The sequence below is a fragment of the Trachymyrmex septentrionalis genome, unplaced genomic scaffold (assembly GCF_001594115.1).
Source record: "Trachymyrmex septentrionalis isolate Tsep2-gDNA-1 unplaced genomic scaffold, Tsep1.0 scaffold73, whole genome shotgun sequence".
Taxonomy (NCBI): domain Eukaryota; kingdom Metazoa; phylum Arthropoda; class Insecta; order Hymenoptera; family Formicidae; genus Trachymyrmex; species Trachymyrmex septentrionalis.
The window spans coordinates 447,083-463,964 of NW_017305916.1; the positions used below are offsets into that span (position 1 = coordinate 447,083).

General features: G+C 37.3%; 1 protein-coding gene across 5 annotated transcripts; it reads left to right on the top strand.

Moving 5' to 3' along the window:
• The first annotated feature begins 1,329 nt into the window (after positions 1-1,329).
• On the top strand, positions 1,330-15,423 carry LOC108753885. Of its 5 annotated transcripts, none has more exons than XM_018495844.1 (9): positions 1,330-1,711; positions 1,813-12,045; positions 12,157-13,517; positions 13,588-13,794; positions 13,868-13,987; positions 14,179-14,436; positions 14,513-14,629; positions 14,739-14,810; positions 15,017-15,423. In XM_018495844.1, exons 2-9 carry the CDS (start codon positions 2,157-2,159, stop codon positions 15,086-15,088), a joined length of 12,096 nt encoding a protein of 4,031 aa, XP_018351346.1. In that variant the 5' UTR covers positions 1,330-1,711; positions 1,813-2,156; the 3' UTR covers positions 15,089-15,423. The 5 variants fall into 5 exon arrangements, with proteins under 5 accessions (XP_018351346.1, XP_018351347.1, XP_018351343.1 ...); XM_018495845.1 differs by having other exon boundaries at positions 1,813-5,211; positions 5,467-13,517; XM_018495841.1 differs by having other exon boundaries at positions 1,813-13,517.
• Positions 15,424-16,882: the final 1,459 nt, after the last annotated feature.

Genomic DNA, 16,882 nt, shown 5'->3' on the forward strand with positions numbered 1-16,882 from the left:
GAACGTTATCGTTATATTATCCTTTATGCCATACAATGTTTTTTTGGAATCTGTTTTGGTAAAATTGTATATTTTTTAAATATTTTCCTGTTAAGATTAAAATAAATCACCCTGTATGGAAAACTCATTATTGAACCAGTGTTTATGACACTTTTTGTTTACGTTATAAGCTATATTATATATACGTAAAAATCAATTCGTTTTATCAATTCGTAACCCAATATAGTTATGTGGAAAATTGAATGAAGGTAAGATGAATTGATTTTCACATATAATGTAGCTCATGTGGTGAACATGTCATGATACAATGCTCAATAATGGACAGTACATCGAAGATGTAAACTAATTAAAAACTATCCATTATTGAGCCAAATATCTACATCTTTTTGTCCGCATTATAAGCTACATTATATGATCTCTAAATTCTTTGGAGCAGAATCTCACTTTAAAGAATGAAAATCGAGGCAGTCTGCTGGAAGAAAAAGCAGCTTAATTCTTAATCTTTAAGAATGAGATTTCTCTCTTCCGAGTGACAATTCATTCTAAAAGTTTTACAGAGTGTGAAAAGCAACTCGTGTCACCGGGACCCAATTTTCCATCTAATTTAATGCAGAGTCCTTTAAAAGACTTCACCTGTCCCGTTCGCTCTCTCGTTCGTTCCACTCGCGGTCACGTGTTGTGAGACAAATGCGAGGAGCCAGCCACGATGCCCGCGAGTGGCAAAAGACCGGTGCGTGTGGTGCAATCATAGTGCAATCGGCTGAGCGGAGGGGCGAAGAGGGAATGGGTGAATGTTAATTTAAAAGAAAAACAGCTGACTCTTGGAATGGAGAAAATTGAATGTATATATGCGCACATTTATAAGGGGTTTAACCAACAACGCGAGGAGGAAGGGAGGGAAACACATATAAATAATATAACAAAATACCTATCTTCTTTTTTTTTTTTTTTCCATAGATAAGACAGCTTCGACGGCGCCCGTGCATAGAACGTAATAATAACGCTCCACGCAAATGCACTACTCCGGTGCCCCTCGTGCTCAGTACAGCAGCTGAGCGGCAGGCATGGACATAAGGGACACAAGCATGAATTAAGCCTCGGTACGCCGATTGGATAACGTCAAAACGACGCCGGGCGTCGTGTTGTCTCGACCGATTTGCATGATTGCACGAGGCGTGTGCGCGGAAGAACCGATCGACATTAAATTAAAGGTGACCGTTTAATTTTTTCTTCTATCTCCCCTCCCTCATCGCCTCTCCTCTTACTGCCCCCGCGCATGCATGCGTAATGAAATCGCGTGGCGAACCTATCAGCAAGTTGACCGCGATATCGGCGCGCATGTGTACATTGTGTACGCGCAGTACGACGACGGGTGTCTCATCGTTACGTACGTCGGTGGTACCGTGAATCGGGTGACGCGTTCCTACGTGTTTCGTCTAAACGACGGCAAGGAGAGTCAGATCATCGACCGTTCATAGTCCACGGCGTCGAGGAAGGTATCCGTCGAAGAGGAAGGGATCCTCCGCGACGTCGCCACGCGACGGAAATAACACCGTCGCAGGGAGCTCACGAAGGAGAGGGAACGGGAGAGAAAGAGGGAGAGAGAGAGAGAGAGAGAGAGAGAGAGAGAGAAAGGATTGGAGACGCAACTCACGCAACTCAAGGAGCGCGAAACATCTGATTGTTTGACGCGAACGCGTGAGTTCCGTAGGTTTGCCCGTCGCGTCATATCGTGATGCGCGAAACGCAACACTGTCATCATTCCCCGATGTTTACTCTTCAGGGTGTCTAATCGCACGTGTTTCTTTGCAGTCGACAACCTCATCGGGGAGCGGTCGGAGTCGGTGGGTCCTTGCAGCGTGAGAGGTTAGGTGGAATGTCCGAGAGCGACATCGTCGTCTAGGGTAAATACGCGTGAGGATATGTAGAGACACGATGATCTTTGACATTCCGAGTGCGCAAGCCTGCAGAAGAGACGAATTGTGGAACCTGAGAGGCAAGAATCGTCAATGCTTAGTGCAATAAAACGTGCATCTTGATGAAGAGATGCTCGTTGCTACGGCATGTTAAACTACCAAAGATTGTGCGGTGCTAGGTTGTTGTATTTACGCGAACTCTTGTTGCAATTGTATTGAGGTGTTAGGCTAAAGAGTGGAATGAGTTACAGCAATTTCGGCCGAGGAAGGGGCTACCCGCAGGGTACACGTGCCGCGCATCGCTTCGGTAGGCCCCGATTTCCACGTCCGCCCTTTCGACATGCAGTACCTCTACCGAGGCCAGGACATCCCGCGCAATTCGGTGCGCCCTGGCAGCCGAGCAATATGTTTTTTCAGCCCCATACGCTGTTACGTGGCAGCCCGCCCTTTAGAGCAGACGGTAGGCGAAGGAGATTCTGTAATTATGACGTTCGATTCCCCGCCCCTAATAGATTGCCCGTACCTCCGAATTTCGAGGAGACTCCCGTGTTGCCGGAAGAGCCGATTATGCAGGAGATTAATACAATTGAAACTGTGCCACAACTTCCTTTGCTTGGCTCAGAAGAGGAGCGGCAACAGAAAATAATTGAAACAGCGGATCGATTGAAGCAGAAACTCTCTTCTTTTAACACCGATGACATCCCAGATATTTGGAATGAAGATATACCATCTAACATTATTCAGGACAATACAGAGGATAATTCCCAGAGACGTATTCCTGTAGTAGGATACAAATCATCTGAGATCACTTTGACGTACAATGATCTAAAGGACATTGGAAAAATAAATCCTGATAATACACAATATATTGCGAATGAATTCGATATTACTAATACAGATATTATTAATAATACAGATAGCGATGTAATATTAGACGAGAACAAAGATGAAACTCATTTAATAATACCTAACGATCAAATGACAAATCTGGAAAATATACCAGATGATAACCAATACATGGAAGTGGACAAGGAATGGATTGAGAATGGACAAGGAGTAGACTGGGAAGAGCCAGTTGATAATTCTCAGAATTTGGAACAACCAGATCTATGTACAGATAACATTATTGAAAATGAATTATTAGAATCAGACTTTCAGTATCAGTATGATACACCACTGATTAATATTTCACAAGAGCAAGATGATCAACAACAGGATATTTCACAAGGAATCGAAATATGTCCCACAGATGTTGCGAAAGAACCAGATGAGTCTGAAACACTAAATTTACAAGCTGATGTATCATTTCCAATTGATTCAACGGATCAGGACATTTTGCAGGATGTATCGCAAGAGAAAGAGGAACTTTTTGAAAATTTACAAGTTCAAGAAAGTGCTTTAAATTCTCATGTTCATGCAGAAAATTCAAATAGCAGTAATTGTACATTGACACAAACACCATTAATTGATACACCAGTAAGTAATGTCACATTAGATAATCAATTGCCAAGAATGAAGGAAAATTCTTTTCAGAGTGGTCCACCAAAACTGTCTCCACATATGGAGCAGGAGTTGCCCATTGATTTTGATCCTACTACTCCACCGCCAATATTACTAAAACAAGATCAATCGTGTATTTTACCTCCATATTCAATTCCTGATTTACCATTATTCGATCCCACTGAACCACCACCAAATATGAAATGTTTGCTCGGGACAAAAATGCCTCATGAAGACGCAAATCCTCCATGGAGTAATGCTCAAAATCCAATACCTGCCGTCTATAATAATATGGAAGTTCACACGGGCTTAAATACACATGGAGGATTTATGCCTCAACAATTACCATTAGAAATAGTCAATCAAAGTAATGTTTTTATGCCATCTCATATCGATTCAGTAAATTTTTCTCCAATGTTTCCTATGCTGCCCAGCAATCCTGTTGTCAATACACACGTTCCGTCATTGCCTCAAGTACATGCAGCGCCTCTTAATACTTGTGTGTCTTCATCTTCTTTACCAGAGCTCTCTTCGTCCTCTGATTTGCATTGCAGCATAAACAAAGATGATGGTTTGAACGACATGCAGGAAGCTATGAGATTTGCAAAAGAAATGACAAGTATAACAGGAAAGACAGACGAAGAATCTAAATCAAGTTCCAAAAGTTACAAATTTCTTTCCAAAAGCAGTACTTCAATTGATCCTGCTAGCGATGTAGAGTTTATAGCACTGCCTCCAGGAAAGCCAAAAACCAAAATCAATAAGCAAAAAAAGATAAAAGAAAGTGACACGAGTAGCAAGAAAAAAATACCTGAGGAACAAAGTACAGCAGATTATCCACCATTGGAAGAAACGATACAAGATGCAAATGCGAAATCTAAGGATGCTGCCGCATTAATGAATGAATTAGAGCGTCCTAAAGTAGTATTTAATTTGAATAATAAAGCGAAAGTAGTAAATACCAAGTCGTCGTGGAAAGAAAATAACGAGAAAAAAAATGGAATGACACATTCCATAGAACCAGAAAAAACACCTGCAACAAAAATACCTTCACTAGAACCAGAAAAACCACCCGCAGCAAAAACACCTTCCATAGAACCAGAAAAAATACCTGCAGCAAAAACATCTTCTATAGAACCAGAAAAATCACCTATAGCAAAAACACCTTCGATAACTAAAAAGAATTTAGAAAATACGTTATTAAAGCATAAAAAAGAAGAAAAGAATTTGAAGAAAAAAGAAAATAATTCTGAGAATGCAATATCATCCGAGATTGAAAACCAAAATATTATGTTGCATCATAAAAAACTACAAAAAGATGTCCATACAGAAAAATCTCAACATTCTAACGTTTCACTTCCGAAAGTCAACGTGCCAAATTCGAGGAGCCATGTGGAAAAGAATGAGAATTCTAAAATGGATGCTTCGTGGAAAAACAGGATTATTAGTCGATTCTTAAAGATGAGTAAAAACGATATCTACAACATGGTGAATAACACTAGTCTTCGAAAGTTCGATATTATAATGAAGCGTCTAGTCAAAGAAAAAAAGCCTACATTATCCTTGGAGATGAGACGTGCGCAGGACGAAAAGATGAAACTATATGATCAGCAGGAATTTATGAAACAGTTAAATGCGATGTTAGACACCGATGCTATCGTGTCCATTACGGATCTACCTACAGAGTTTATACATCATTTGAATGAAGTACTACAATTGGACGTGCAACCAGACATTCATGCCGAGCCCGCAGCAGCTTCGAGCAGTCAATATGGTCATTTGGAAGATACAAATCGTACGTTGAATCCCGTAACCCAAACCCCAGAATGCACGAATAAAACAACAATATTGAATGATGTTAGTCAGGAATGTGTAAAAAGCAAAGGTCATGCGGTAAAAACGGGATCTAACAAAAATGTACCGGCACATAGTACTGTAAATAATGATCTTGATTTAAAAGATGACACTTGTAATCCTATTGTAACTAACGTTTCTAATGTTAATAATAGCTTGTTGACTCTACAACATGATTTGGATGATATATTTTCAGAAGTAACGAAGAAAATTCAAACACCTGCAGCAGTAAAAGAACGTAAGCGTTGCAGTATGGGGCAACAAAGTGCAAAGAAATTCAATGTTGGCGCGATTTCGAGGAGCATGGAGAAAGAAGCATTCATGGAAGATGACAGAACACACAGATTGGAGAATAGCCCGCACTGGGACGAGAAGTGCGATAGATGGAAAAAAAAGGAACGAGAAGATCCACATGCATATAGAAATCTTACCAAAGAAGAATGGGAAGCAAGATATGGAATGCAAACAGATTTGACAGTCCGTATTCCTTCCAATAGTATAGATAGTCCAAAAAGGATTGTTGTTACCAAGAGAGGACGCGGTTTATTAAGTAGAGGACGTGGTAGAAAAGTTTATCCACGACGTCGTTATTCGTCTGAATCTTCAAAGCAACAATTAAATACAAGGCACAGAAGTTTGGAAAAGGAAAAGTACAAAAAATCTAGACGGCATAGTGACGATAGAAAACATACCACAGAATATTTAGAATATGATATCAATCAGGACAGTGACAGTAGTAGTGACAGCAGCACTAGTAGCAGTAGCAGCAGTAATAGTAGTGATAACACAAATGTTACAAAGTTATTGAGAGTGATAAAAGAAAATGAGAAGGTAGCCAAACAAATGTCATTGAACGAAGCGATAAGAGACGAGGTAAATGCCGAGATTGAACGAGAGCGGAAATCGAGAAAATCGCGGAAGACTTATAGAAGCTCCAAGAGCCGAAAGCAGAGAAAAGTACGTTACAAGAAAAAAAAGAGACAAAACAAGGAAATGACGAGCTCCTCTGATTCCTCCTCAGAAAAAGACGATGATGATAACGATGAAACGACTGATAAATTGCTGACGGAAAAGGAAATTAAGAAGGAAGTCATAGAAAATCAGATTATACAAGAAGTTATTGTTAAAGAGGAGCTAGACATTAGTCAAGAAGAGAATACCAGAGACGCTGAATTTGTAAATGCTTCGAATCATCTCATGACTATGGAAAATAAGACAGCACATTTCTTCTCTACATCGCAGAATAGAGTAGAATCTCCTTTAGCACAGGAAATTCCGTTGACATCTATTAATACCACGCAACTACATGTTGAAGAGAGATTGCCGATAGGTTCCCCTACGCAACTAAAAACTAAAGCGCAACTAAAGCAGATGCCAGAAACATCCGATATGAATGATAACAAAGTTCCCTTGAATGTATTTACTTGCTTACCGGCAAATTGGAATGCACCTAATCCGGCGAGTTTCTCGGAATGTACGGAAGATTTAAATAAAACCTGTGAAACACCTGACGCTGGCTGCAGTCAAGATAAGACTATTTTATCGACAAATGACAATGTAATAGAGCAAAGCAGTATCGCACATGTATCGGCATGTAGCAGCGAAGTTAATGAAAATGCGATATTGCAACCATCGGACGCAACAGCACATACTCCTACTGAATCGTCTATCAAAATACAAGACATTAAATCAGAAGATAAAATCTCAGCTACTGATAACGATACGTCAAAGGCATCAACGGCTGCTACATCACCATCCTTGGTATCAAGTATCCCGCCTGCGAGTACTGCGAGTCCAAAGCAAGGTGGCAGCAAAAAGATCAACATAAAGACGTACTACGAGCGCACCGTACAACGTCGTATGAATGAGAAATTGGAATCGAAGAAGCCTGCAGAAAATCCTACGACATCAACACAAAATTTAATTACACCGAAAAGCACAGAGCCAGAAATTCCAGTAAATAAATTTACATTAACATGTACATCCAGCAGCTCCATTCTAGATCCACGATTAGCACCGAAACGTTCTGAAGAAAATTCAAATCATACCGTCAATAATGATAGCGTCGTTCAAAAAAGTAATCAGATTAAATCAAAAGATAAAGTATCGCTTGCTACTAGCAGTGTCACTGTATTGCCCGTTGTAACGACATCTAAAACTGAAGCGTCTAAAACAAAGAAATGCTCAGAAGTTAAGAACACTGCAACAGATAAGACATCACAAAGTAAAGTTGCATCTGATCCTAAACGATTTAAAAATATTCGATCGGAAGGTAGTAAAGAGTTGAAGCTGAAGAAAGAAATGGCAAAAGAACAAAAAGCAAAAAAGAAGTCTGCGACACCATCAAAATCTGATAATTTAATTTCAACAAAAATATTTTTTCCTTTGGAAAAGACAACAAGTACAGAGGAGAAAGAAAAAAAGATCAATAACATGAATGACATAAACAAAGTAAAAATTAAAGGAACACAGTCCATAAGTTCTCAAAATAAGGTAACTACCAATGTGAAAACGTCAACAATATCCTCTGGCAATGCTAATAACGATGGTAACGGATGCAGTAACGAATTACCGCATAATACTATTAAGAAAGAATGTTCTTTGAATTTGGAAGGTCGGGAACGAGGAAACACTGAAAAAGTTACAAGTAACATTGAAAGCACTGATACGCGCGAACATTCTTCTAAGACGACGCGAGATGAAACTCATAATATAAAGCGTACAAAGAATACAGCAAGTGTTAAGAGTGCGGATAAAAAAGGCCATAAAAAAATTCGTAACATCGCTCCTGAACCCGATATATCGACAGCTTCTAAAATTGCTTTGAAAGTCAGTGAAAGTAAAATCTCAAATAGCATAGAAAAAATAAACAAGGATATCTCGACTGAGATTCAACAATCTGATACAATCAAAAACATGAAACTTTCATTGAATAACACGGACGAAAGTCAAATCAAAAAATCAGATCGAGATTTAACGAAGAGCACAATTAATCGTGATAGCAGTATTACCGAATTGAATGCGGTATCTCAAGTAGATAGTATCGATAAACAAAGTAAAAAAAGTTTGTTAGTAAATATCGAAACTAGCAGCACTAAGGAAAACGATATGAAATTAAATATCCTTGACGCTACAAATAAATCTGCGAGTGCGAATAAGGATTCGCACTCTACGGGTAAGAAGACCGCTGATTCGTCATCAACTTCGAACGAAAACTCTCAGGAACGGCAAAGCATGGAGAACAACGCTATTTCTTCTGACAGCGTAGGTAGTCCGTTTAAAGGCTTTCTTCAGGAAACTATGATGGACTTCGAGCAGCCTAACTTATTCGACGTGAATTATGTGACAAATGCAGATTGCAAGGATATTAAGATCGGAGGACGACAGGATTACGAAACGCTAGAACCTGGTACTGATTACGCTAACGATACGAATATTAACGCCAACGAGAATTTTAATATCGCTTTTGGTGACAATTTACTTTCTTCAGATAAAGAATGCGTGACGAATGAGAAGAGCGATAAATCCGATTTGACGACAGATGAAACTGGAGAAGGGCATGTAAGAAAATCTTCAAGCGAGATAGTTACGACCATGTTACACGATGACGTCAACGATATAAACATCAGTAGAGGTAACGAGACGGACAGACAGTTGACCATAAACAAGGAAGGATACACATCTTGCGCGGGATTAGTGATTAAAGAATCTATGTTATTAGATAACGAGGAAGAAATTATTCAGAGCGAAGCTCGATCGAAGGATTTGATAAGTAAATTGAAAACTACTACCGATCCCAGTTTATCTGATGCGTTAGAGGCAACGATCTCGGATGACGCATTGAGATTGCCGGATTGTCAAAGAGATTGCGCGGAACATCTCGATAATCATATTTACTTAGAAACTAATATATCCGCAGAGAAAGCACCCTGCGACAAATTGCCGGGCTTCGATTCCGACGAGCATTTAGATAACGATATATTCTATATGGATGATCGTTTGCAAAGCACTGCTACGTTCGACACCAAGGACGACGAATGCGTGCATTTTTCTGTTGATCAACAGCAAAGCTCAGGATTCGATATCATGCCCGCGGTGATTCAGGAAACGACAATGATTACGTCGTGCGCAGATTTATCGCGCAGCGAGGTATCGAAATCGGAGGGATGTAAATTCGATATGAAGCACATATCATCAACGGAAAACAATTTGCTCGCGGGACCATCACCGTTGGAATGTTCGCCGACCGATTCGCCGAGGACTTTAAATGTTCCGACGAAAGCTGCCTTGAAGGAGGCCGCGAATCTCTTTTTGAAATCTTTAAGTAATGTACCGACGGCAACTAAAGAAGTAGCACTTGAAATATTAGACAAAGCACAGCAGAGCGGAGAAACGGATATAAATTATCAAACGCCGACTTGGCGTGTGGAGGAACAAAACAATATAAAACCGAGCACGCCAGAAATTGATAACAATACGACTACCGCGCAAAATACTCACAACAATATGACTGCGCAGGTTAGCCTAAACGTAAACAAAATACCGGCGCACAATGGCACACGTGGTGGTGAATTAGTTGAATCGGTCCATAAAGATATTGGTATTAATGCTAACCACGATAAGTCCACAGTATCTCCGACTAACGTCGAGAAACGTCTTCACAGTAATATACAACGTAAACCGGTTGTCGAATTGTTAAAGATGAAAGAATTGGATAAACTGTTGGGAAAGAGGAGCCAGGAAAATTCTGAGAAGGTAAAAGAGAAAATTCATGAAGAAAGGAGAAGCCAAGAAACTTCCGCGAAAATGAGAGAGAAACATTATGAAGATCAGAAAAAACGTAATGATTCAGTTTTATATAGGTTAAAAGATAAACGGCAAATGAAGTATCGATCTAAAGAAGAGCTGAGGAAAAACAGTTTGGTGAAGAGACTTAAGAAAATGAAACGATCTGGAAAAATCGTCGGTAACACGAAGGAAGCTGTTTTGGCTAGAATGTTGGAAATTGATCTCGAGATTCACAAGCTAGTGACGGAAAAATTAAAGTTGCACGAATTATTACGAAGTAATGTTCCGTCGAGTGAAAAATCCATGACAAATGACAGTGTAGTGTTAAGAACGGCAGAAAACAATACAATCCCCAATCAGTCTAAGATACCGTCAACGTCACAGAATAGTGAAATAAATCATGCTAAGCAAGACAAACACGTGTCTCTGTCAAAGTCGTCGAAGCTGATTAAGGGCAGAAAGAGAACTTTGTCCTCGCAAGATAACGAGAGTACGAGTTACACGCCTAGGTCGAAAACGCCGGTGATTAGATGGAAAAAGAAGCCACGACTAGAACGGACAGCCAGACAGGAGAAAGTCGAAGGAAAAGAAGAAGAAGAGGGTCTTAACAAAGTGACAAAGGAGCAGGTTCCGACTTCCGTGAGTAAAAAAATAGAAAATGGTATTATTGATACATCTGCAAATTTTCAAAAATCGAACGCCGTAAAAAATAATAAAGTGCGAAAGGACAAAACCGCTAGAAAGAAGACTGACAAGGAGACTAATATCAGTTCGAAACGCTCGATCGATTCAGATAAAAGCACAACGGATAAAAGTGCGGATGAGCGTTCAGAATGTCGAGACTCTACCGAAGGCGAGACCGAACGTGCAAAACATTTTGATACTGATAAGTCAAATGATATTTCGCCACGGAGTGAAGTGGCGAAGGTAAATTCTCAGCCGTCGAACAAGCATGTGCACAGCACTCCGGAATCCTTGTCTATATATACTGACGATAGCACGTGGGATTCTCTGGTGCAAAATACCGCGTCGGAGATACATAAGAAAACATCGGGTCTCGCTTTGCTAAACGAGACGCTTAAGAAAGAGTTAGCTATGTCGCAGAGGATGAAATCGATCGTACAAAAAAAAAAGAAGGAGCAGCTGGACAACATCTTGAGGACGGTTAATAATCTAACGGGTGAGGAAGAGAATTTGCCTCTGGGCCAGTTATACATCAAGAAGCTACAGCAAAAACGAGACTTGCTTGACACGCTCACTCAGAGGAAAGAAAATCTCGTTGAATCAGACATCTTAAAGAACATAAACGAGACGATAAACACTGTAGCGGAGAACAAAGAAGAAAATCTTTTTGAACCTCAATCGGAAGCGCGAGCTTCTACTCCATCAATGTCCAACGTCTCTTCAGTATTGCAGTCCGATAAACATCAAATTCTCGTTGACGCTGAAGCGAACGCCAATTCGGATTGGCCTTGTCGAGAGAAAGAAAATACAGAAGAGGTTGCATTGCAGCAAGACAGTAATGACGTACCTGATGGATCGAATCATGTTTTTAAAGCCGTGAGTCAGGACAAAGTTCTTTTCTACAGTGAACGTAACGTGGAGCCTGACAGTAGCATTACTCCTGAAGAAACTCAAGCGGAAAGTCATTCCTCAGATTGCGAACGTGATCGTGTGAAGAATTCCAATGATGTTGTTTCGCGTAACTTTGATATTAAAGTATCCGTGCCCAAAACTTTAATAAAAAATGATTTCAGCCTGGGATTGTTGCAGAAAAATAAAGATACGGAAGACAGCACGGAAGTCGTAGGCACTGATTTGGTCGATTCTACAACTAACGCATTTTCGGCTCAAATTAAGAAATTGAAAGAGAAGGATAAGAATTCTACAACAAACGCATTTTTAACTCAAACTGAGAGATTGGATGAGAAGGATAAGAATTCTACAACAAACGCATTTTCGGCTCACACTGACAGATTGGAAGAGAATGATAAGGATTCTACAACAAATGCATTTTTCGCTCACACTGAGAGATTGGAAGAGAAGGATAAGGATTCTACAACAAACGCATCTTCGGCTCACATCGAGAAATTGGAAGAGAATGAAAATTCACAAAGTACCTCGCAAGCTGATAATTTGACCGTGGAGAAAGATAAGGAGGATGAAAAAGATGAAGCGAAAGATAAACATATGGTGAACGCAAATGAAAAGGAAGAAGTGATCGATAGCGCAAGTAATACACTATCTGTGCCGCAATTGGTCACTGCGAACTCCAATGTCACTGAGAACGAGCGATCTAATGACAGCGTTGAATCTAACGACAAGATAGCAATAATAGATACAGAGCGTGACTCAAATGTCTTGGAAAAAACAGATACGAAACAGAAAAAACTAGATGCTGAATCCGAGAGGTTCTCGAATAACACGATTGTTGTGAAACAAGATTGTCAAAACGTCGAGGATACCACTAAAGCCGCCAAAGAAGAAGAGAAAAATAATCCCGAAAATAAATCTAACACATTTGAGAAAATCCTGAATAATGATCAAGGCAGTGGCAGTTCCGTTTCAATTGATCTAATGAATGAAAGATCAGAAGATGAAGTGTTCGTTGAACAAATGTCCGGTTTGGAACACACGTCGACTTCTACCTTCTCGTCCAATAAAGCAAAGAGCAAAGCTATGAGCAAGAAGTTTCGTCGTAAACACGACACTTCAACACCGATCCGAAGAAGCACCAGAAACTCCAATGAACACAAGTCTAGTAAGATGAATGAAACCGATACTAATTCAAGCAGCAGCAGATCTTCTTCACGAGAGACGAGTGTTTTTCACGAGAATGATTTAACAGCGCGAAGCAGAAGCAAATCCCCAATGTGGACAAAGCGTGATGAAAGAGTCATAAATAATGTCAGGAAGAATCGTGTTTCACAGAAAGTGCAAAATACGAATACCCGGAAAATTAGTACTGAATCTGAAATGAAAATTGAAAATCAGGCTAGTCATCTCGATACGATTACAAAATCTGCAGTTTTGAAGAACAGGACTGTAGCGAAGAAGAGGAAACAGCGCACAGATTGGCAAATGAAACACTGCAAAGTGAGATTGATCGACTGTAAATCCATTCTTTATAAGTATATTAATCCCAAAGTTCTGGACAGACTTGGAATAATTGTTATCAATTCTTCCGCACCGAGTGATTCGTCGTGTATGCAGCACACCATATGCGATTACAATGCGGCAATAATTCCTACTACAGCTTCGAGTAAAAGTTTCTTTGACCCAGCCAAATCCTGTGATAAAGAAAAATCCGAGATTGAAATCTTAGAAGAGAAATCAACCACGGAAAGTAGCGAGAAGGATCTTATTCAGGAATCTGTTTCACATACAGTAGAGAGCAACGAGGATGAATCTGCGAGAATGCAATACACGGTCCATAAAGGCCCTATTTTGGACATAAAGGTAACAGTTTAATAAACGATTATTTTCTATACAAGATAGGCTAAATATAATCTTTTTTTTTTTATTTTAGATTTTTGAAAATTCTTTCCTAGCAGCAAGCGAAGACGGCAAAATCTATAGATATAGTCAAAAGTCTAATGGAATATTGAATATATATAAAGGTCACAAATCTGCTGTTACGTGTCTGTATATCTACAAGTCGTATGACGCAGGAGTTGAGAAAAATCTTATGTATTCTGGTTCCTTAGATGGTACATTGCGTTGTTACAAAATAATGGTAAGCTTTAGTAGTTTAAATATTAAACAATTTTATTGGAAAAAAAAATTAATAAAATATTACTTCTTTGCAGACTGGCGCGTTAGTAGGAAATCCGGCGCAAACAAAGAGTCCGATTCAGTGCATGGATCAAGCATGGGGTATGATCTTTATTGGAACAAAATCTGGACATGTTTCGCGTTTCTATATCGAGGTAAATTATTTTTTTTAAACCACATTCTCTTCTGTATATTTCTAAACATGTAGATATAGTAATTTACATTACTTAAAAGAAAGAAAGAAAAAAAGAATTTTATCTATATATGAAAAAAAATTGTACATAATATATAATTAATATTGATATGTTAAATATATTTATACATACGAATATAAACTTGTTTGCAGGCTGGTGCTATTAAAGAAGACAGTATTCCGTTCTCAGAGAAATCTGTACTTGCGCTTAAAGCAACAAACGAAGGCCCAAGAAGAATACTCATTATAGCATCTCGAAATCAACCGATAAATATACGCGATGCATTGACCGGTTTGCTTCTTCGTATGATTAGTGGCCAGAATAATTCTACTGTTTATAGTTTATTGCGACATAATAATTTGATCTATTGTGGTACAAGCAGCACATCTATAAACGTTTTCGATTTCACGGCAAGTGACAATAGCGCTTTTCTGAATTCTTTCAAAATTGAATTGTATCATAATTTTTTTAAATATAATATTGCAGATGGGTAAACAAGTAACTCAATACGAGGCTGGTGTTGGTATTGTATGTATGCGACTTTATAGGCAACTACTCTTCGCGGGCTGTTACGACGGCAATATTTATGTTTTTGACATAAATGTAAGTGTTGCATTCTTATATTTTATATATATTTTAAATCATCAATTTATAATCAGTTTATTACATATTTGTGTTATATATATTCAATTCAATATAAATCTCTTTATAGAATCACAAATTAATACATAGCATACGCGGTCCAGGGAATATGTTATTGAGTATAGAAGTTGTAAATAATAAGGTACGTATTCAATGTGCAAGTTTATATTTTTTTAACACAATTTTTGAATAACTTTCCTTATATTTTGGTATTATCTTTGAACATTTTTTATTAAGTATCAATAATTATTTTCTCTATTTTTATATGAGTTTTCAGTTAAATGTAAATTAAGACATTGATGCTAATAGTAAACACTGATAAAATTTTTCATTTTCATTATCTTTCAGATTATAGCGGGAAGTAAAGACAAGCGTTTGCATATGTGGCAAATGCCAACTCAAGTGCGTGCCTTACTTTGAACAATGTCGTAGCATGCTCAGGAATTCTCTACTTTAAACATAATTAAGTGATCAGTTAACAACTCACAATTGATCGGATAATATTATATAAATATATAGAGCGAGAAACTTGTGACACTGAGTTACGACTTAATAATATACATCCATATATTTTCTAACTTTTTCACTATAAATAGTATTATATTATCATTACATTTCCCGCGAGTCGCTTTTATTTATATCATATATTTGATAAGTACATACTAGATAAAGCACAAGATGCTAAATAAAATAATTTTATTTATAGTTATTACAGTACTATATGACAGTATGTAAAAGCTATTTATAGTGAAAAAGTATTGGCGCCAAAATTATTCGTTATCAACTATATAAAAGATTACATATCTGTAATATGTAAAGTGTACAGACTTGTAAAGAATTAGATTTAAATAATGCAATAATGGAAATTATTTTACGTATGCTTTGTACACACTTAAAGGTTTGGAAAGATTTCTTAACTTTGTAATTATTTGAAAATATGACATTTTAATACACGCGTTTAAAACAAGCTTTGTGTTAACATATCAATGTTTTAATGGGCTGTTGCAAAAAAAATACATGTAGTTGAGAATGCATACAAAATACATAGGCATTCACGATGATTTATAGAAGCTTTTTTTGTTAAAAAAAATGATCTTGTTTGTTGATGTTTTATGAAGATTTGTTGCTCTGTTCCTAGAAGCTATGTCCTTATAAGATTTTGTTTATATTGATGAGAATGTCATATTTCATTCAACATTTTGTCATGTGTTTTTAATGGAAACAAATACACTCTGCCATCCTTTAACTTCTATTTTATTACATTAGACATTAGCGAATGTAAATAAGGAATTGTACCAAACAAAATATGTAACAAACCATTTATAATCTAATTAGAAAATCAATATAAAATTAATTAATTAATGAATAATGTGTGTGTTTATGTTCATATTTATATAAAAAGAGAACATACTTACTACATTTTAAACTCATGATAGGCTGTAACATTTTTAATTCGTTATTCTACACATATAATTACTGTATTTATTATTATACACTCTTTAACAAAAAAAAAGTTACGCGCAGATCTAAATGTTGGAATCATTTTTGTTTAGAATACGTTTTATACTTTTTTTTTATTAAAGAGTGCATATGTAATTCTCAATGTATGTAAATTTATTGTACACAATATTTATTATATTGCTCATTTGCTATAACACGATGAAAAAACAGTTTTCCAGAAAATGAATTTCAATATTTTAAATCATTAAAATTTTGTAATATTAATTTTAAAATTTTGATGTAATAACTGATTGTGGAAGAATAAAAATACATTTTTTTTAAGTTTCCTTTCTTTTTTTTTATAAGCAATTAAAAAATTACAATTTTTATGTCGTTATTGTAGCAAACGAGTGATACAGAATTATAACAATCATACATGTGTTATTTGTCTACAAAACTAGTGAATGCATAATGTTAGGAAATTACTGCCAATATTTAAATGGAGTGATGAGACATTATCAATTCTTTTGTGTAAAGTTCTCAAATAGAATAATATAGAGAAATTTTATAGATTTTTTTCTTTTTTAGCTAATTGTCATAGAAAAAGCAAATTTTTAATTTTGTTAAAACTTTTGCAATAAAAGCATAAAATCGTAAGAGTAATGTTATATATTTTTTATATTTAGAAAAGTGGTATATATATGTGTGTGGATGTGTGTGTACGTGCGTGTGTGCGTGCGTGTGTGCGTGCGTGTATATATATATATATATATA

Coding starts and splice junctions, on each gene's coding strand:
- LOC108753885 (XM_018495841.1), top strand. CDS start 2,157: ATGAGTTACAGCAATTTCGGCCGAGGAAGGGGCTACCCGCAGGGTACA. Junction 13,518..13,587: donor GCCCTATTTTGGACATAAAG/GTAACAGTTTAA, acceptor TTTTTATTTTAG/ATTTTTGAAAATTCTTTCCT. Junction 14,630..14,738: donor TTTATGTTTTTGACATAAAT/GTAAGTGTTGCA, acceptor ATCTCTTTATAG/AATCACAAATTAATACATAG.